Source organism: Lissotriton helveticus, chromosome 6 (assembly GCF_964261635.1).
Source record: "Lissotriton helveticus chromosome 6, aLisHel1.1, whole genome shotgun sequence".
In the NCBI taxonomy this organism is placed as follows: Eukaryota; Metazoa; Chordata; class Amphibia; order Caudata; family Salamandridae; genus Lissotriton; species Lissotriton helveticus.
In genome coordinates, this window is record NC_136067.1 from 97,727,864 (window position 1) to 97,750,478 (window position 22,615).

A 22,615-nucleotide genomic window follows, 5' to 3' on the forward strand; every position below is an offset into this window, starting at 1 on the left:
AAATAGAAACATGTGTCTCCAAAATTACCCAATTGGTATCTGCAATTAATGATCACTTCAATAAATAGAAATTCCATATTCAATACATCACAGGGCCAGTGCCCAAATTACAAACAGTCTAATCCATTGCAGAACCATAAGAAACAGAATAGAAAAGAAGGTAATAAATAATTCATAGAATCAATGAGTCACATGGCCAATGCCCCAATTTTTAAACTATCCATCCCATTGTGTGACCATTGAAAATGGAAAAAATATATTTATGATAATGGTCAATTAATTATATACCGCCAGACTCCATCCATTCTAGGATTCCCTTAAATATTCTATCATCACATATACTCAAATACCTGAAAATTAAAAAAAAATGAAAAGAAGAAAAGAAAAAGAAGACTTTAAAAATAAAATAATATAACTACAGACCCGGACTCATGTGCTAAAAAATACATTTAAATTAATGGAGAAAGTAAAATGAAAATGATGAAGGAGAGAGAGAAGGGGAGAAGATGAAGATATTCAAAGCAAGTATCAATCAAATTAAGTAAATCACAATATCGCAAACAGCTAGTAAGTAACTTGCATAAGATAGAACAATAGCATTGTATAAGTACCAAACCATATACTAAAATAGTGGCATGCAAACTGCAAAGGAGAACAGAACTCGGAGCAGAAGACTCAGAGGAGTTGGGGACACAAGGAACCACCCATGGTACGTACCCAGGAACCCTACGGAGGCTCTGTGCAGAGTGAAAACACAGCCACATGTCCAATGGAAGTCAATGGAGAAGTTGCAATTACAGTTTTAAATAAGAAGAACAATAGTTACTTACCTGTAATCTTTGGTACTCCAGTATTGGTGTCTTTCATGGATTCACATGCCTGAATCATTCCCCGTCGTCGGAGTGGGAGTCCCACGGTACATAAAAAAAGCAATAATATGCACATAATATCCAAAAAACCTTGGTAATAACCAACCAGGAAGTAAAGTAGCCCAAGCTACAAGAGTAAAAACTTCCACACTCATGACTATCCTAGTCATTTTGTATAGGCCAAACTGCAGGAAATCAGGCGACAGCACCCACCAGAATGTTCTCCCCAGAGGCTCAGGCTCTCCGATTTTCTCGCACAGGAGTGAACCTAAACATCATAGCCTAAAGAGCCTCTGAGGGGAGGTGGGCGGGTTGCATGTGAATCTATGAAATACACCAATACTGGAGAACCACAGATCACAGGTAAGTAACTATTGTTCTTCTCCAGTATTGGGGTGTCTTTCATAGATTCACATGCCTGAATCAGAGTAGATAGCAGTACCCAAATAATGCTTGGAAGACGCTATTTGTAACATAAATCTGTACATAGCAAGCATATGCAATTACATGCTAAAAATGCTAATATTCATAAATACATGAAAAACTTGCAATCACCCGAGAATGTACTCAATATTAGGCATGATAATAAGTGTCTGAGAAGTAGTATAAAGGAGGAGGGAAACAGAGGCTCACCTTATTTGAAAAGATTGCGGAGAACCGCCTGTCCCACTGACGTACCAACATTGCTGGCAGCCCCAAACAGTCATGCTTGGTAAAAGTGTGTCTGCTGGACCAAGTTGCTGCTCTGCAGATTTGCTGAAGAGGAACACCAGCGAAAAGAGCAGTCGAGGAAGAGACCACCCTCCTAGAGTGAGCACTTGGAGTTGTCTGCAAAGGTTTTCCAGCCTGCTGATGGCAAAAGTCAAAAGCGGCAGAAATCCATTGAGCTATGGTCTGTTTAGACACTGCCTGTCCGTGCCGTATTCTTCCATAGGCAACAAACAATTGATCAGACTTACGAATGGTAGAGGTCCTTTGCAAATAGAACTTAAGACATCTCCTGATGTCAAGGGTATGCAACGCCCTTTCCGCACGAGATTGCGGGTTAGGAAAAAATTTCTTAAAGATGAGTGGTTCGTTCAGGTGAAATTCCGAAGGCACCTTCGGCATAAATTTGGGATTTGCGCGTAGCACCACAGAATTGGTAGTGAATTGCAAGAAAGGTGAATTTACGGTGAAAGCTTGAATGTCGCTTAATCTTCTAGCTGAAGTCAATGCCAGTAGCAGAGAAACCTTCCAGGTTAAAAATTTGAAATCCACTCTATGAGTAGGTTCAAAGGGTTGCTGCATGAGCTGCGCTAATACCACATTAAGATGCCAGGATGGAGGAGGACAACGTACAGGAAGAAACAATCGAAATAGCCCTTTAAAAAATTGTTGTATAATCCTCGATGAGTAGAGAGAATTGGAACCATCCTGTCGGAACCTTGAGATGGCCGCCAGAAAAACCTTTAGAGTTGAGTGAGAAAGGCCTGTAAGTGTAAGAAAAAAGATAATAGCTGCTCGGGTGTTGCGTGAATCGGGTGATCCTCGGCAGATTGACACAACATGCAGAATCTTTTCTATTTAAGTCTGTATGTCTTTATCGTGGCAGGCGCTCGAGCGTTAGCCAGAACTTCCTTGCAATCCGCAGGAATATTTAGATGAGCGAGTTCAAGGTTCTTAGGCACAAGGCAGCTAATTTCAGAGATGCAGGGTCCGGTTGGCAAATCTGACCGTCCTGAATGGACAGGAGGTTTGGTACTGGTCGAAATTGAATTGGATCGCACTCCGATAGGAGGAGAAGTTCTGTGAACCAGAATTGGCGAGGCCACCTTGGAGCGATGAGAATTAGACGATAAGATTCTCTCGTAATCTTCCGGAGAACCCTGGGAACCAACGGTATCGGAGGAAAAGCATAAGCATATATTTGAGATCAGTTCATCGAAATCGCATTCCCCTGAGAATCCTTGTGGGGAAGCCAGCTTGCAAAGAAGAGGCATTTGCTGTTCTGCTTGGTCGCAAAGAGGTCCAGATCGGGACAACCCCACTTTTGGAAGACTCGATCCACCGTCGGCTGATGCAACTCCCATTCGTGAGTGGATACCGTGGACCTGCTGAGGGAATCCGCCAGAACATTGGAAATTCCCGGCATGTGAACCGCCGAGAGATTGATCCTGTGCCGTATTGCCCAATCCCAGATTTCTTGGGCTTCTTGAGAAAGAAGAGCCAATCTTGTTCCTCCCTGTTTGTTCAAGTAATGCATACTTATAATATTGGCTATCCGAATCAGTACGGTGGCTCCCAGAATGAATGTGCGAAAGGATTTTAGGGCTATATACATGGCTCGTAGTTCTAGTAGATTGATATGCCACTTCCGTTGTTGAGGGCTCCATTTTCCGCTGACCGTTAGCCCTTGAAGATGTGCTCCCCAACCCTCGAGGGACGCTTCTGTGGTGATTGTAAAATTTGGCGCTTTCTTTTTTGAGTCCACCAGAGGAAGGCCTCTCGCATTCGAGGAGTGACCTGAATAAGATCTTCGAATGATCCTGAGACCTGTAACCATTGCTGGTTGAGCTCTTCTTGTAGGGGACTCATCTGAGGCGGCAGTTGGGTATCAAGGGGATGCAAGAAGAGACCAAACCCAGAAAGGACTTGAACTGTCGGACTGAAACTGGCTTTTTTGATCATAACTTGCGAGCCAGCTTGCGAATCCTTTGCTCTCTTTCGTCTGATACGAAGGCCTGAATCAATTGTGTGTCCAAAGTTGCCCCTAAGAACGTTTGCCTTTGCGAAAAACAAGATGAGATTTGTCGAGGTTGATAGAGAGACCCAGCGACTAAAAAAGAGACAGACATCTTTGAACATGGGCGTTTGTGTCTGAGAAAGAACTCGCCTTGATAAGGCAGTCGTCCAAGTAAGGAAATATTTGAATTCCTTCCAGACGGAGGTGCGCTGCTACTGGAGCTAGAACCTTTGTAAATACCCTGGGTGCAGATCGTAGTCCGAAGGGAAGAACTTTGAACTGAAATTCCCTGCCAGCCACTCTAAAACGCAAGAACTTTCTGTGCTTGGGGAGAATCGGAACATGGAAGTACGCATCTTGAAGGTCGAGGGTGTCCATGTGATCCCCTGCTAACAAAAGTTGAAGAATTTCTTGAAGTGTTAACATCCAAAATGACAATTTCTTTAGGTATTTGTTGAGGGATTGAAGATCAAGGATGGGACACCATTCTCCTGATTTTTTCTTTATTAGGAAAAACCTTGAATAAAATCCTGTTCCTCTCTGCAATTGAGGGACTTTTTCGATCACTCCTTTATGTATCATCAAATTTATCTGGAAAAACAGCTCTTTGAGATGAGTTGGAGGTGGGCCCTTTGGGGGGAAATTTGGAGGAAACTTTTCGAATTCTAGCGCATGGCCTTTGTATACAATGTCTAGGACCCACTTGTCCGATGTCATTGAGGACCACTTTGAGTAAAATTTTGAGATTCTTCCTCCAACCTTTACATAGGACTGCGGCAGAAGCGGTGGCAGGCGACGATACTCATTGCTTCTTATTTGAATCTTTTCCGCTGTAGGAAGGCTTCCTCTTATTTTGAGAATAGGAAGTGTTGCGTTGACCATACGATTGATATCTTTGTGACTGGTATCGCTGATTTCCTTGATACGATTTGTAGAATGTTTGTTGACTATAGTTCACTCTATTAGAGTCCTTTTGCACCCCGAAAGGGTGGTTTACGAAATTGTAAGGTACCAAGAGATCTGGCCGTTTCTGTGTCTTTTTTGATGGTTTGTAGGGCTTCCTCTACTTTTTGGCCGAACAAATCTTGTCTATCGAACGGCATGTAGAGTACTTTTGCCTGTACTTCCTGGCGAAAAGATGTAGCCTTCAACCGGCCTTGCCTACGTAGAAAAGCAGCACCCGCTAGCTGTCTGAAACCTGTGGAAGCGACATCTACTGCCAAATCAATAATCTCTGTAGAGATTCGTTCCCCTTCTTGTAATATCTTCAGAGCTTCAGCCTTTGATGGCTCTGGTAACATTTCGATATATGGTGAGATGTCTGACCACATTTGTCGGTCATACCGACCCAGGATGGCTAACGAATTGGCCGCATGGACTGTTGTTGCCGCCATGGTGGAGACTCTTTTCCCAATTGAGTCCAACCGCCTGCCGTCCCTGTCAGGTGGGGTTGTGATCGGAGAGGATGGATTCCTAGCTTGTCTTTGAGCAGCTTGCACGATCATGGAGTCAGCCTTTGGGTGTCCTATGAGGCATGCTGGAGAATTGTCGGGTGCTTTATATTTCTTGTCCAGTCGGGGCAAGACTGGAGGAATAGATGCAGGAGTTTACTTTCAATCCCTCCTTCCATATAAAATCTATAATTGGGATCGCTCGTATTTGTCTTCTTGGCTGATCTTTAAAATCATACAGGAAGCATTCTTCCTTTTTCGTCTCCATAGGAATGAGGAATCTTTGAGTGGCTCTCTCCTTGAGGAGGTGAAAGCCTCCAATATCCACAGGTGGAGAATCAGCAGGAGCCGGAGGGGAAGGAGAAGGGGTTTGGATTTGGTATATAATAATATAACACCACAGATAAAGAGAGGGTCCAAGGGAGAGTTTAAAGACCACGACACAGTCACGTTCCCCACTCTAACAGTATACACTCTAAAGGGTGACTGTGGGTCTAAGAATGCTGTCTATTGAACAGTGCATGAGACTCAACCCCAAAAATACATGGAGGACCAAAGTGAATCAAGTGCCACAGGATACCTCCACATTTGTAAAAGTACCCATCAGTTATCGATCGGTTCCGCCCTTATCAACATTTAGGACTCCTCACACCGAGGAGAGCAATCCTGTAACCACTTGATTTTGAAAAAGTGGTTGCCCTAATTTGTTTTAACGGTGTAAGGCAGATAACCGTGAAAACTGAAAGAAGCAGTGCATGAAGGAAACAGATATTAGTGTGAAAAATAGTGAGGGAATTTTTTAATTGGAGAGCTAGGAGAGAAAACACTTTATTAGGTATCTCCTATGTTTCCAACATTAAAAAATAGTGCTGAGATATAGTAGAAGAACAAATAACTACTATTATAGATCTTAAATGGTCGACATGTTTCTGCAGACTGCGGACCCACCAAAGTGTCCTGCTGCTTTCATCAGGACCACATCTCGCTACTGCTTTAAGCTCCAAAAGGAGGTATGTTTGTAAGAAAGGTTTTACTTTACCTGTCTTATAAGTGAACAGAATGTCCCTCGACAGGTACTGGTCCTTCCTACTAAAAAAGAGTAGAGATAACAGACAAAGACAACACACAAAACATACAAATTAAGGTCAGTTACATCATTTCGTACGACCAAAATGCAGGTATGCAAATTACATATCCCCACTGATGCTGAGTTATATGCATCTGAGGTTCCTATATAGGCCAGACCCCTGCTTACATTTTATGTAGGAGGCACGAGCTACGCCTCACCTGGCTGCGGCTCAGGTAGGTGGAGAACCGCTCTATAAATGACAAAAGGAGGTGGGACATATAAACATATCACACACAGTGTTGGTCATGTAATGATGCTAATGTTAAGGTTACAAAAACCGCGGTAATTGGATGGCCTGTATTAGTGTTTGTCTGATCACGGCAGAAGTTAGTAGATGGATAAATGAATCAATGTTTATGCCCCTAGTATGTGAGCGGGTAGTCTATCATAGATATCAATTACATCAAAGCGCTTTAGATCAAAATTCATAGCTGTATGATTATATAAGTGCCGATAGAGGAGACACACTCTCGCAAGGTTCTAATTCTGAAAGCAAATGGCCTGTCAATCGTAAGGTCCAATATCATTATCCCATATAGAGAAACCACAACCAAAGTCAGAAACAGGAAAACTCCGTGAACACAAGTTTGCGGGTACTCAATCGGGGAACGCAGCATCGTGCTTAACGCGGGAGTTCCTGTTCTTAATGAATATTGCAATCAGCAAGACAGAAGGAGGAGCGCACAACAGACAGGCGTGTGGTATCGATATGAGCATAATGCTTGGCCCCTCACTCCGTATAAACGCTCACCTCTCCGTCGGTACTCCGGGCGTCCTCTGGGCCGTGTCTGGGAGGTGCCATGGTAGAGGTGAGCACCATCTTTGTATTCCATTGTCGTGACATCACTGCGCTCACCGTAACCCTGGGCACATGACCCCTACGCCTGTTGGGAAATGTAGTACTCATCCTAGACTGATCCATGATACTTGTGAATTGGTGTCATTATGCTAGCCTAGCTTCATAATGTATTCTATTGTGATGACATCACTGCGCTCACCATGACCCGGGGCACAGGATCCCTGAGCCTGTTGGGAAATGTAGTACTCATCCTAGATTGATCCATGAAACTTATAAATCGGTGTTATTATGTTAGCTTCAGAATGTTTTAGCTACGACGTATTTATGAAGCTTAACGGGACATTATTATGCTAGCCCGAAGGATGTTTAAGCTCCGTGGGTAAGGTGTTATATACTAGCTATCCAGCCAGTTATTCCGCCGTTCAAACAAAAAAGAGCTTTTTGCTTTATAGTTTTGATTATAATATAATCAGCAATATCAACCCAGAGAGATGGTATAATATCCTGGGTATCCAGTTATTTGTCCACAAAAAATCAAAACATCGAAGAGGGGAGGAAAAAGGGAAGAGGGAACATCTATAACAGTAAGGGTGTGTATATTGTCTTGAGATGTTTTGTTGTGTGACCCTGCCTATATGATATAATAGGTGGATTTTCTAATTGCACTGATACCAACACTGAAATCAATGCAAAATGACAACTTCCTCTGTACCTCACTCATTAACATCACATTGTACACTGGTCCAGAACTGCACATAAAAATGTGTCTCTAATCACAAAGACATCCAAGGGATGGCTTCGTTCAAACCTGCCTTATCAGTATTGAGTCTGTAGACCCATTTTTGTTCCTTACTGAACAGATATTTACTGGTGTCTACAACATGGGCAGGGATGACCGGTTGCTCAATAACTGTCCACGTAAAATCAGTGGGCCCATGACCAATTTCCAGAAAATGGTTGGTTAACCGGGTCGCTTGCTTCTTGCACCGAATGGTGCTTTTATGTTCTGATATGCGAACCCTGATTTTCCTGGGGGTCATTCCCACGTATTTCAGCTGACACGGACAGGTTATGAAATAGATGAGATTCTGACTGTTGCAGTTTGTGAATCGCCGCTGCTGCCAGGGGCGATTACTGCCAATATCAATACTGGTTGATTTGGAGGTTAGGGACAGGCTGCACAGTTACCACATGCGTGGTGTCCCTCAACAGCTGGCATATCCCAAAGGGTGCCTATAGGACGTGCAACTCTGGTCTTCGGTCTAGTATGCACTAGTCTGTCTCTCACATTTGAGGCACGTTTGAAGGCAAAGAGGGGGGCGTGGTAATTGTTCTGAGCCTGTATTGAGAATTGTCCAATGCTTTCCTATGATCTTCTGAATGTTATTTGATTGGGTACTGAAGGTGTTGACACACGAATCCTTTTATTCTTCTCTTTAGGAATAGGTGGTTTGAGTGTTTGGATTTGGTACTCATCCCACTCCGACATAAGAGATCTTTCATCTACTTCACCATCTTCCCTCTCATCATCATCACCCGATGAGTGTGCATCAGGAGAATGATGCGACGCCACTGGCGAAGGTGGTCTAGGAGACCAGAATTCTGAAGTGGACGATTAAACAACCGGTGTAGGTGGTACGGACTCTGCCAATTCAGATGGCGGGAACTGGCGGTAATAATCATCTAGCATATGTTGAAGATTTTTTAATAAAGGTATAGGCATCTGAGCTGTAGGGATATCATCAGGAGGTGAAGTCACAGGCTCAGGAGAAGGTTGCTCATCCTGATCATCTTCCTGGAACTTTATGAACAACTCCAAAGGGCTTCTAGCTGTTCAAAACTTGTCATCCACCTCAGAGTCTTCTTCTTCACTTTCGTCTGAATCCAATAATTTATCAGGAACCTGTAGAGGTACCTTATGTGAGGAAAGATGTAATGGAGATTAGGGTTCAAGCGTGAAACCACGTCTCTGTAATAAAGAAGGTGTTGTTAGATGTTAAGGCCGTAGACGCTGACCAGTCTTGTAGCTCCGTACAAGATGACAATTTTTGCATCGACGGGAGGGTCGTCGACGGGCCCGTCGACGATGAAATCATGACTGAAGGTGACAACGTCGACGAGGAAGTTTCGATCCATGATGTGGTCTTCGTCGACGAGGTGGGCTTCGTCGGTGATGTGGTCTTCCTCAACAACTTGGTCGTCGACGACGAAGTAGATCTCGACGACGAGCTTGCCGTCGACAAAAAAGTTTCTGTCGACGATGTGGTCTTCGTCGACCAGGAGGGCTTTGTCTACGATGTGGTCTTCTTCGACAATTTGGTCTTCGGCGACGATGTAGATCTCAACTACGAGCTCGCCGTCGACCAGGATGAAATGGCCGTCGACGAGGCCGTCGTCGGCGATATTTTTCTAGCCTTGGCCGTCGATGAAATGCCGACAACAGGAACAGTCTCTTTCGTCGACGAAATGGGTCTCACAGAGACCATCATCGACGGGGATGGAGCCGACGACATAATCATCTGAGGCTTAGGTGATGAGAAAGTCACCGTCGATGTAGATGTTGAGTCAACGGAAATCTTCGTCGACTATGTCGATGAAGACGGGGACTTCTTCTGAGGGAGCCTCTTCTCAGAAGTTGGCTTAGGAGGCATCATTTTTTGACTGCCTTTCTAGGGGGCGTAGAAGGCAAGGGTTTGCCCTTGGCAGGTGGAGTAGCCTTTTTTGAAGTGGAAGGCCCTTCATAACCCTTAGAGGGTTGTTGCTTCCTCAACACCTTGGCCCCAGGAGAAGACAAAACCTCCTCAGCAGTCCTGTTCCTAAAGGACATAGATGACCCAGAGGCAATACTTCCCACCTCAGAAACTGGATTGTCCTGATCTTTAAGCTTCTGTAGCCACAGCAGTAGCCGGCCCTCTCTGTCCCTGAGGGTTTTCTGGGAGAAGGTCCTGCATATCTTGCAGTCTCTCACCTGGTGATCCGGGTATAGGCAATAGATGCATTTCTTGTGGGGATCTTCAGAGAAAAGCCGGAGCTTACCACAATATTCACAAGGTCTGAATAAGGATTTCTTAGAAGACATCCTAAGAGTAGAAAATTCTTGAAGAATTGGGAAGAACTGAGCAGAACTCAGGGAGACTCCCTTCACACGACGTGCGGTACAAAATCTGAGAGCCTGAGCCTCTGGGGAGAACATTCTGGTGGGTGCTGTCACCTGATTGGCTGCAGTTTGGACTATACAAAATGACTAGGATAGTCATGAGTGTGGAAGTTTTTACTCTTGTAGCTTGGGCTACTTTACTTCCTGGTTGGTTATTACCAAGGTTTTTTGGATATTATGTGCATATTATTGCTTTTTTATGTACCGTGGGACTCCCACTCCAACGACGGGGAATGATTCAGGCATGTGAATCTATGAAAGACAGCCCAATACTGGAGAAGGACCCTTCCCAGAGGACCCTGAAAAATGTCCTTAGAGGGCAAAAACAAGACCTTTGGAGCTCTAAGCATTGGCCATCAGAGATGGGTGTCCTCCCTTCTCCATCTGAACACATGCGTAATCTGGGAGTTACCGTGGACAATGGTTTAACAATGCAGTGTAAAGTAAACAAGGTGGCAGCCATCTGCTTTACCATTCTGCGCTGGCTTAAGAAAATTATCTGGATGCTGCCACCTGACACCCAGAAGTCCGTGATAAATGCCCTGATAACCTCTTGGCTGGACTACGGCAATGTACTCTATCTAGGGGCAACCAAGGCAGTAACAAGACGTCTCCAACTTGTTCAAAATGCTGCTTCGAGACTGCTATGCAATAGTCACAGAACTGATCACATCACAGAGCGCCTCCGTGACCTACACTGGCTGAAAGTGGAGAGTCGGGTCAAATTTAAAACCTTGAGTTACATGCATAAAATAAAGGCGGGTATTGCCCCCAGTTACCTGCAATCTCTTGTTCACACCTACACTCCTGCACGCTGTCTCCGTTCTTCATCTCAAGGCTTTTTCAGAGTGCTCAAATACAGACTCGCAAGAATTGGTGGCAGGTCCTTTTCTTTCCTAGGCCCAAAACTTTGGAAATATCTCCCCCTGAACATCCGTACTGAGACCAGCTACGTCCGTTTTCGTAGAGCTATCAAGACCTGGCTGTTTAATCAATAACTCCCCAGCATATTGGACTCCTTTCTGGCCCACATGTTTGATACCGGGTTCGGAGCAGCCATTATATAGTTAGATATCTTGTAATGACTGATGTCTACCATATGTCCTAAAATGGCTGACCACATTTACAAAGCCTGGATAATTGACTCCGGGGTTTGTAGGGATTCTTTGGCTTGCAGGGGAAGAATAGCAAAAGCTTTTTGTGATATTCTCACAGATGTAAGGATGGACAATGGTTTACCGTTTGATTGAATAAATGATAAACACTTGTATATTGCAATATACAAAACTATGCTTCTATGGGCTGATAATTGCAATTGTGAAGAAATGTTAGAGTAAGGGAACTTATGAAAATCAGGACTTGTTTAGTTGCATTCTAGAAAAATTAATGATATCTGAGATGATGCATACACTTCTCAGCAGAGATCACTTTACTCACTGAACTGTCTTAACTATTAAATTGCAGACTATACTCCTCAGGGGCTAATAGAACAAGCCTTGGTAAATGAATTATTCATAGATTTCCCTTGAAGCCATCAAAAGAGGGTTCCAGACTCACGTTTCCCAGAAAGGTATTCTATAGGCTAACACATAATGGAAGAAACTACAACTTGCCATGGTTGCAAGTTGTTTAAAAGGTGACAGAAAGTGAGTCACCCTTCATTGACAACTGGATTTATGGAGAGATAGGGGATATTACATTTGTTGGATTTAATCACTATCTATGCTTTTGCAGGAACTTGTATTAGCACTGCCTTGGATTAGTAATTTCAAGAAACTTGAAAGAGGGTGTGCAGCTTTTACCAATCTGTGAAATGACATTTGTTTACAAACCTGTCTTTGCAAAGTGGCACAGACTGATGGGCAATCAACACTCTTCTAGTTGCCAACATTACAATAAGCTTATGGTATCAGCATGAAGTGATGTACTCTTGGCAGTCACTTACCTTCATAACCCTTTGAAGCAGCCTGTCATGGATGGTTAACGAAGCACGGATTGTGCCATGAGCGAACATGAAGGCACGGATAATTGTTAGAATAGAGTTGCCCACTGTGATGCATCCATAAACTGTGAGGTAGAACTTAAAATCTTCAGGGATTCTCGGCTGTTCAGGTGCAGTGACGGCATTGGGGTGTCTGCAGAAAGTTAAACAATATGACACCCTTAATCCATTTATCATATTTGGCTAATAAGGCAGGTTCCAATCCTTATATCTATATGTGGTTCATTACCATCAGATGACTGCCCTACATAGTTCAGTAATCACAGATACAAAGCTCTCTGTGAACCAACAAATAATGATAATATTAATTTTGGTTCCATGCACTTAGGTGTCTAGAAAACATGGAGTATGATTAGGAAAGGATGGACACATGGTTTCAGAGGCAGTAGGTGATAATGTTATGTTAAACTAATGTAACTTAATGGGATACTTTGGGTATACCATATACCACACATATTCATCAGCTTCTGCCTGAAACAAATATGAACTATAGTCTTTAATTTCACCAGCATATTTCTGAACTTTGAACACAACTGAACAAGCCTTTCTGTGGCCGAGGAGTTGGTGGTCATTAAGTTCCTGATAGAAAAATATGTAGCGCATCAAAGGTCTTCCCATTAGGTGTCATGGCACACTGTTTCTTTGGCGCTGCTACCCCAAGGGATGCGCTGGGACAAGGAATCTTCCCGATAGACCTTTTCCATCTTGTTAAAAATCACAGGAGGGTGACGATGCGGGCACTAAAGATGTGCAGACATGCTCTTAATGGCACTATCTCAAGCTCCATCAACAATCATTTCATCATAGGTATTCCACCCTATGCCTAAAACCATTTGAAAATGGATATCTGTACACTACTCTTTAAAGAATGGAACCTATCCAATACGGCGTGTTCTTCACCCCCTTGTTCTCATTTCTGGGGACTACAGAGTTCTCTGCTTTAGTTGAGGGGGCACTCTCCAGCTTTACCTTACTAGCCAGTGCTTGCTCCAACTTCATCTACTTTTTTCCAGATAACTGGCTTGATTTCCTTCCCTTGTCTTGGAATCCTCCATCTTCCTTTATATAAAACCTTGCCCTAGGGTTTCTTCTGTCAATTTGGTATTTTATTGTTTATTTTTTTTGCAAGCATATTTTTATTAGACAGTTGCATTTCCAAAACAATGCATACGTATATTTTCAGCTTATGTCTGGTCCTTTTTCTATCTCTGTGGATGATGGACAGAGTGTTGAACATTGCAAGCACTCACCCCCAGTCAACTGATCTGGGTTTAATCCATCATCATTCTTTAGCTAACTACGCCACCCCAGTTCAGACATGGCTATATGCAAATCAGTCTGAGCCTGTGCCTCATGGGAACAGTCCAGCCCGAACTGCCAAGCCATGTCTTCCCTGGACCGGAAACAAGCATCCTGGGACCGGTTTCGGGCTCACAGCCCTCATCAGCCAGGCTATCTTCAATCCAGTAGCAAAGTGAGCAAGGGACCCACGTCTGGGCATACCCTGCCAATTTAGGACTAACAAAGCATAACCAAAGGGGATGATGGACGGAGTGTTGAACATTGCAAGCACTCACCCCCAGTCAACTGATCTGGGTTTAATCCATCATCATTCTTTAGCTCACTCCGCCACCCCAGTTTAGACATGGCTATGTGAAAATCAGTCTGACCCTGTGCCTCATGGGAACAGTCCAGCCGGAACTGCCAAGCAATGTCTACCCTGGACCGGAAACAAGCATCCTGGGACCGGTTTCGGGCTCACAGCCCTCATCAGCCAGGTAATCTTGAATCCAGTGGCAAAGTGAGCAAGGGGCCCACAGCTGGGCATACCCCGCCACCTTTCCCTCACCTCCTACCCCGTCAGCACCCTCTCGTCCTAGAACCAAGCAACATTGTCCTGTGAGTTTTTTTTTCTCAATACTAGATGGTAAATCTCTCCCAATCATTTGAGTCTAAAGCTCTCAATCTCTGCTGTCTGGTGGTGCGAGTTTCAGTTCAAGTGATCAATCAATGGCTGTCATGTCTGCTTACACCTTTTGTGCTGATTATTTATATCATACATTATTTTTTCCATTGCTATTGTGTTCGGCACTTCTTAATATCAATGGAGGGGATGGATTTTTAAAGTATTTATTGCTTGATGGCCATTTTAAGATGCCCCACTAATAATTTGTTGCTTCTGAACATACCCTTTGCTTTTGGATCTCGAAGATCCAACAATATCCCCTTATATGGTATCCCATTATCTGCTTAATCTTGCCAAGTATCCCAGTATGTTGTAACTTTACACATGACCACCGAAATGGGCAGATCAGTTCCCTTCTCTCTTCCACACCTCTAACACAAATTACTGGTATTTGGGAAAATCAACCTCAATCTCTACGGTTAAGTACCAATTATACGTGATGTTATAACTTTGTTCACTATGAACATGGTCACTGGAATTATGCGGCAGGGGAGGAACAAATGATGCAGCAGGGTTAGTTACAGTGTGCTGCTACAGAAGACAAAATATGCATCTTAATGCAGCACATTTTGTGATAGTATTACTTCATGACTTGGCTTTCAATTTTCAGTTTCTATTTGTTGTGCAGTCTGGTGGGGGTTTTTCAGTATTTTCCAATGTTTTAATAAATTGTAAAAATCTGAGGTTATCAGTGTTTACTCTTTTTTGCTCTGTATGAATCTTGGGGATAGTCTTTATTCTGTGATTATAAAGAATCTGGCTTTAATGTCCTTCCTACCCTCGTTAATTCCTATTATAAACTCTTCCAGTCATCTTTTCTGTCCTTAATCGCTTCTCTGACTTTTCCTTGTATTTGCTCTGCCAAGTAACTTATCATTGTGTCCCTCACCTCCCTGCCTCCCTCATATCCCAACACCAAAACGCCTTTTTCCAGCAATCCAGTCCCAAACTATATCCAGGATATACATGGAAGGGGAAATCTTTGCAACCATTAAGATTTAATTGCAGCAGATAAAAGGTTACTGCTGAACATTTAACACACCTTTCTGCTGCACTATTCTTCAGCCAATGACAAAGATCGACTGAATTAAAATTTCCTACTTGGGGCATGAGATATGTATTGTGGGGTGCTAGGCGCTGTGTTATTGCTGACCAGTGTCACTCTGTCCTGCACTTTATCTTGAATGAGTTAATCAATGTAATAATAATATCTAAGGGCATATTTCTGCTCTACATGGGCATAGGAAGATGTCTGCGATGTGTAGAAGGCTGGCTCAGTACACCTATTGGCGAGGCACTGTGCAGTGTGTCCAGGCAACCCTTAATGATAGTAGAATTGGTCCCTGATGACCAACGCTCTCAAGTGGTAGCTGTGGATAGCAGCTAAGCCTTATTCAGGAGGGTGTAAAGCAGGTACATTACTACTCAGTCAGTCAGTCAGTGAAGCTTACATACAAGAAAGAACCACACCAGTGTTAGAAAAAGACCTTGTATTTAGTATACACCAACACTACAACTTCTTTGGTATACTTCCAACCCGGAGATGTTAATAAACAATAAAATACACTTCAAAACAGGTAAGTAAAGCACATAGGACACATGGGCCCCTATGGGGGGGTGTAAACCATATATTAAGTAAATGGAATGTGAGTAAAGCACCAAACCAAGACTAACCCCCAAGGAACTAGGGGTCTGGGGGAGCACGGAATCACCACAAGTAAGTAACTAAGAGTTGCTGGGTGCCCGTTTGTAGAGGTGATAGCCCAGGTCAGTGTCCATAGGATAATGAGGGTAGTTGCGGTTGGAGTTTTACTGTTTCAGGACCCTTCCCAGAGAACCCAGAGGAAACCAGTTGGAACAAGGGAGGTTGGAGGGCACCCCCACCCATTCATACCCAGAGAACCTGGATACCTACACCCGGGAGCCTAGGAGCATAGGTGCGAAGTGGTGTGGGAACTGGCAGTTGAGGTCATTAGGGAGCCTCAAATGTCCAGCAACTACAGAGTCTTGTGGACCAGGTTGGTGGAACCCAGAAGTGGATTCTAGATGCAGAGTACCTGTAAAAAGAGGTGATAGAGTCCAAACCACCCGGAGGTGTCCAGGAGGTCCACGAGAAATATGCCAGCCATTGTCAAAGGTCCATTGCTGTAGCACGTAGGCCTCAAAGCTGCAGTGGCGGAGCCCAGGTGATGTTGCATGTTTGTTGATGAGATGCAGGAATGTCAGTGGCTGGCAGGACCACCAACAAGCCTTGTCAAACACAACAGACGTGTTGCAATATGAAATGCTTAGTTGCTGACCAGCAAGGTCTGAGGGACTCAAGGTATAAGGGACTCACCCAGCAGGGGCTACGTCAGGACCAACCCTCAGTAAGCTGTAGAGCCAGCAGGAATCAATGGAGACCCAGGAGGATCCTCTGGCAGCAGGCACATAGATGCACAGAGGCCTCTGCAGTGCATAGAAGATGGAGGCCCACATCGCAGTAGATGCAGTGGGGACATCACTCTTGAAACTGTGTGATGTTTGAGGCTAGGACCTCTTGGAGCTTGAAGATATTCGCTCAGGGGAGACAACAACCCCTGGCAACTTCAAACAGACGGAGGCACAGGAATGCAGTCCCCTAGGCTGGAGAGGGATTGCAGTCCCCCAAGTTGCAGGGAAGACAGGTCAGGCCTCTGGAGAGCCATCGAACCACCACCTACGTTGTAGAGCTTTGAGGTGACCTTGGGAAAGCAGGATCCTGCGGCTGCAGGGTAGTGACTCCTTCACTCCTTCACTTCAAGGGAGATTCCTTCTTGCTTTCTTGATGAATTTAGAGTCCTTGGTGACTCAGGAGGATGAACGGCCACGAAGGTTGCAGCACTTGGAGGAGCACATAGATGAAGTTGCAGTAGGAGTCTTCCTACCAGAGGCATTCTGTTCTTGAAGAAAAAGTCCATAAGAATCTAAAGACCCACCCTCAGGGGAGCCATTAAATAACCCAAAAAGGGGGTAGGACTACTTCTGCGGTGACCCACCCATCGGTGGGGTGGGAGGGGGGCGGACGCTACTCTGGTGGAGTGACCAATTCAGATGCTCCCATGGGCCTATCCACATCTAAAATTCAAGATGGCAGTTTCAAGTGGCCACCTGGTAGAGATGTGGGCACCTCCCAGGGGAGGAGCTGGATAGCGGGGGGTCACTCCCCTGTCCTTTGTGTAGTTTTGTACCAGAGCAGGAGCCAAGGGCCCCTGGACTGTGCAAGGAGGGCACAACATGTGCCCTTCAAAGCAGTCTGGAGGTGCTCTGAAACATCCCCACCCAAGCCTAAGACACCTATTTCAAAGAGAGAAGTAGCTACACCTCTCCTCTACAGGAAATCTTTTGTGTTGCCTTCCCCTGCTCGAGTTAAGCTCAGCAGCAGGAGGATAGAACAGTGTCTAAGGTCAGCAGCAGCACCGCCTTGCACGCATACCCTGCAAGGCTACAAAGGTAGACATGGGGGAGTCCGCTAAGGAGCCTCCCAGTACATGGGATCATGCACAGGTTTGGTGAAGCCATTATATAGCTGAACATCTCGACTTTGCCAGATATCCACTACATACCTTAAGATGACTTCCCTGCACTTACAAAGCCAGAGAATTGACTCCAGGATTTGTTTGGGTCTCTCTGCTTGTGCATGGGCTATCCTCACACTTAGAACCATGCACACTGCATGTGGGCTGTAAGGACTACCTTAGAGGTCATTTATAGGTTTTAAGTGCAGTGACCAGAATCTAAGGAAAACCTTATATCTGAAGTGAAAGGTGAATGCACCATTTCACACAGGCTGCAATGGCAGACCTGCAGTCACAGTTTGCATGGGCTCTCATGGGTGGTACAATACATACTGCATCCCACTGGAGACCCCTGGTGTACCAATGCCCTAGGTACCTTAGTACCATATACTAGGGACTTACTGGGGCACACCAGTATACCAATTGTGGGGTGTACAAAGTACTTACCAATGAATTGAGGAAAGAGAGCACAGGCACTGATTAGCAGAATCCAAGTGCACTACAGTCCGAGCACACACTAAGTGGAAATATCTGGAAAGTCCATCTGTGTTGGAATGGTTACTTCCAGGTCTATGTTCCACTGAATAGTCCATTCCCTGTAGGGAAATGGACCACTTCAGAAGTTTATGATTTTCACCCTTCATTTGTTTGAGCTATAGGAGGGGCTTGTGATCTTGTTGGACAAGTGAGTGCCAAACAGGTATGCTCTCAGCTTTTTCAAGACCCAGGCCACCACAAAGGCCTCCCTCTGTATATAGACCCCCCAGGATATTGCGGCATAGATTTGCAAATTTTGAGGCACAACATCGGAAATTTAGTAGCACAAAAGTGGAAATTTAGCAGCATTATTGCGGCACCTTATTTTATTCGTAATCAATCGTTTTCAGCCTTAAATCAATGTAAACTGAGTTAACAGGGGACCAGGTGTCTTGCATTCCTCTGGGACCAACTGTAAGAAAGCGCTCCCCCCAAAAGCAGGTGAGATGATGGATTTGACCTCACTGCGGATGCTGAACTTTTACAGTCTCCCCTGACACGTCATTCTACAGACCCCGGCCTACGAATGAGGAATGGAAGCTACGCTTAGCGCCGGGCCTTTATCCAGTGATTAATGACCCTGCGCTTCCACAGAGCACCTGGCGGCTGGAGAAGGCCTGTTCAATAGCAGGAGAGACAAGTGGCCTCAGGGATGGACCCAGCTGGCACGGGCACTCGTGCCTTCTGAGTTCTTGTCAAAAGCCAGCCGTGCAGAGGTCTTTCTGGATGTTTCTAATATGGACATACAGGCCCGCCTGCAGAGGATCAGGGTTGGATCAGGGTTGGATACAGGCGCTGGAACTCTAGTGCAGGGAAGACGTGATAGCATCGAAGCAGTGGGCTTTGCAAAAGCGGGGTTATGAAAAAGTTTAATTAGCACACCTCACCAAGCTGGAGAAATTGGTCAGGAGGAAGCAAGTATTGGACGGCTGGACGGCGGCACGTAGTGATGTGTGCACGCACAGCCAATTAATGGGAATTGTTTGTTTTGCAGACACTTTTTGGCAAATATCGCGGTGATAATTCTAAATATCGCGCCCATCGTGCTTGTCGGCTGATTTCACGATTTTTTTCGAGAATCGCGAAATTGCAAAATTCTGGAGGGTCTGTCTATAGCTGACCAACGTTTCTCTCTGTGAATCAACCTTTCCTGATAAAAGCTACTGGTAGAGCCTGGCCCTCTTCACTGAGTTGGATAATATTGCTCCTATCCTATCTCAGAGGCATCTAACTGAACAATACATTGTTTGGAGTAATCAGGACTCTGCAGATTAAGAGCTGAGCACAGGGCCTTCTTCTGGACACCAAAGGCCTCTTCACAGCTAGCTGTCCAATTTACCTTCCTAGGCATCTTCTTAGAGAAGAGATCATTGAGGTGTGTCACAATGGACCCATGCCCCTTAACAAATCTTCTGTAATATGCAGTCAGGCCAAGAAAAGGTCTGACCTCAGTCTGGTTAGTGGGAGCAACCCAATTGATAATGCTATGGGCTTTGCTCTCCAAAGGTTGAATTTGGCCTCCACCAGGTGGCCCAAGTATACAATTTTTCTCTGCCCTCTCTGCCACTTGATGGGCTTGATAGTGAGGCCTGCTTTCTGCAGGGCCTCAAGTACACTCCTGAGCTGGACCAGGTGATCCTGCCAGGTAGAGCTAAAGACAGCAATATCAGCTAGATATGCTGCACTAAAGTCTTGATTCGCCAATCTCCCAAATGTGGCAGGTGCATTTTTCAAACCAAAGGGCATTACTGTCAACTGGTGGTGCCCACCATTGGTTGAAAATGCAGTTTTGAGTTTGGCAGCATCTGTGAGCCTGATTTGCCAATAGCCAGCAGTCAGGTCAAAGGTGCGGAAATACTTGGCAGAAGCCAATATATCTATAAGTTCATTTGCCCTGGGGATAGGATAGGCATCGGTTTTGGTGACTGCATTGAGGCTTCTGTAGTCTACACAAAACCTCATCTCTCTCTTTCCACCCTAGGAATGAGGTTTGGGCACAAGTAGTACCGGACTAGCCCAAGAGCTGTCTGAAGGCTCAATGACCCCTAACTCTAGCATCTTCTGGACCTCTGTCCTGATGCAACCTCTAACAATGCCAGGTTGCCATTACATTTTACTCTTGAAAGGCAGACTGTCACCTGTGTCTAGCTCATGGGCACACAAGGTAGTCTGACTGTGTGTTAGAGAAAGGAGCTGTGGGAACTGACTGAGAACCTGTTGCTACCAGTTTGCTGTTGGGGAGTGAGACAGTCTGCCAAGACTACTCCATGTAACTGAACCATCAACTGGGTTGTATGAGAGGAGATCAGGGAGAGGGTCACTCTCTTCCTCCTGTCCCTCACCAGTCGCCATGAGCAAGCTTATGTCAGCTCTGTCAAAGTAAGGCTTCATGCAGTTCACAATGAGCAGCCGTTGGGGGCTTCTGGGAGAGCCTAGGTCTACCATGTAGGTGGCCTCACCTTTCTTCTCCAAATTTGTATGGGGCCCTAAGAGCTCTCCATTTATCTTGGAGAGATCTTGGGGCCCAAGGTTGTAGACCCACAACTTTCTGCCCTGGCTGGTAAATAGTCAGAATAGCCTTTTGTTCATGCCATAACTTCTTAAGTTCTTGACTGGTCTCCAGGTTTTTACTGGTATTCATGTACTCACCCACATATGAACACAGGTCTAGCACATAGTCTACAATGTCTTGCTTGGAAGGTTTGAGAGGCTGCTCCCATCCCTCCTTCACTAGACAAAGTGGGTCCTAACTGGATGTCCAAACAGAAGTTCAAATGGACTATGTCCCACTCCCTTCTGTGGAATCACTATGTGGACAAAATGAAGGCAAGGTAGTAGGTCTTCCCACCTCCTCCTGAGTTTATCAGATAGTCCCATAATCATACCTTTGAGGGTTTTGTTGAATATTTCAACTAACCCATTGCAAGATGTGGTAAATGTATAGTTTACGCCACACTCTTTACACATAGCTTTCAGGTAGCCTCTACCCTTAGGAAAACCCACTCTGTAAAATATTCCTAGGAGGGCTTTGGCCACTGCAGTAGTTTTAGTGGTCCTAATTGGACTAGCTTTTGGGTATCTGGTGGCATGGCTCACCACCACAAAGATATAACTATTTCTAGAGGCTGTTGGGAGGATCTAGGGGGACAACTATTTCAATACATGCCCTCTCAAAGGTAACCCCAACCAGTGGAAATGGAACTAAGGGGGCCTTTGTAGTGCTAACTGACTCATCACTGGCTTGGCAGTTGACACAGGGGCGGCACAACTCCTTGGTGTCTTCAGACATTTAGGGCCAGTGAAATTGTGGAACCAACCTGTCCCAAGTTTTGCTTTGCCCAAGATGTCTAGCAAGGTGTATGCCATGTGCCAGGGTTAAGAGGAATTCCCTAAACTTCTGAGGAACAACCAACCTCCTGGTGGCACCAGTCGTGGGGTCTCTAGCCTCAGAATAAAGGAGTCAGTGTTCCCAGTAGACTTAAATGGTCCCACGGAAATCCCCTGCCTCTGCAGCAGCTTGCTATCTGAGTCTCTCAAGAGAAGGGCAGGACTTCTGCTCCATACTCATTTCCACCTTGGAAGGTTCCCTTGATCCCAAAAGCTCTGCCGTGCTAGGCCCATGCTCCTCTGAGGCAGTTTCCTCACAAGGGGCAAGATCACCTACCTCAGGAGGCTTATTGAGGGGAGGAACATTTATTACTCTTCCTACCTCTCTTCTTGGTAACAGTCTGGGCCCTTATTTCAGGCTCCATTGCTTTTTGATTTCCCTGTTTCTTGACCTGTACTCTAGTTGTGACAAAAACACTTTCAGAGACACCAAGTATGGTTGCATCAGTCCTTAACTCCACTCCAGCCTATGCTAAAGTCTCCAAAACATTGTCCATGAGACACTCTACAGGAATACTTGAGGATACTATAACCTTTATTAGAGCCACTACCCCTCCCCCCGAGCTAAGGTTAACCACTGGCATGGGGTGGCACTTTGTGATACCATGTGTTAGATATTTGGTAAGTGTGCCCAAATAGAATCTGCTAAAAAAACACCAGTTTATCAGCCACCATAGTGACACTGGCACCTATTTCCCTGAACGCTTCTTCCTCAATACCATTGATGTGGTGCTGTTGCTTGTATTTCCTCATATAAGTAGGGCAAACAGCCAAAGTGCCATGGTCAATGCCACCCTCACATAGTAGGACATCCTCCGTGACTTCTCTGACTAGGCCAGAGTCCACGGCAGTTCCCAAGGTTGTCAGTAGGTCTGGTCAGTTGGAGGGAACGCAGAAACCAGAAGAACACAGAAGACGAGGACACAATGGCTGCAAAACACACAGCCTCTCTTGCAAAAGAAAACTTAAAGGCACACCTAGCTGACTTTATAAAATACTTCCACAGATCCCTGACGTCTTAAAAGGCTCCGCACAGAATTGGCCTCAGGCATATCAA

General features: G+C 45.0%; 1 protein-coding gene across 1 annotated transcript in view; it reads right to left on the minus strand.

Moving 5' to 3' along the window:
* The window catches only part of LOC144762276 (ATP-binding cassette sub-family C member 10-like), a 1,522,948-nt gene that overhangs the window by 464,288 nt on the left and 1,036,045 nt on the right, over positions 1-22,615 (minus strand). Inside the window, exon 16 of the mRNA XM_078647417.1 lies at positions 12,076-12,265. Within this exon, the coding sequence (XP_078503543.1) occupies positions 12,076-12,265 (190 nt within the window). The remainder of the gene's footprint in view (positions 1-12,075; positions 12,266-22,615) is intronic.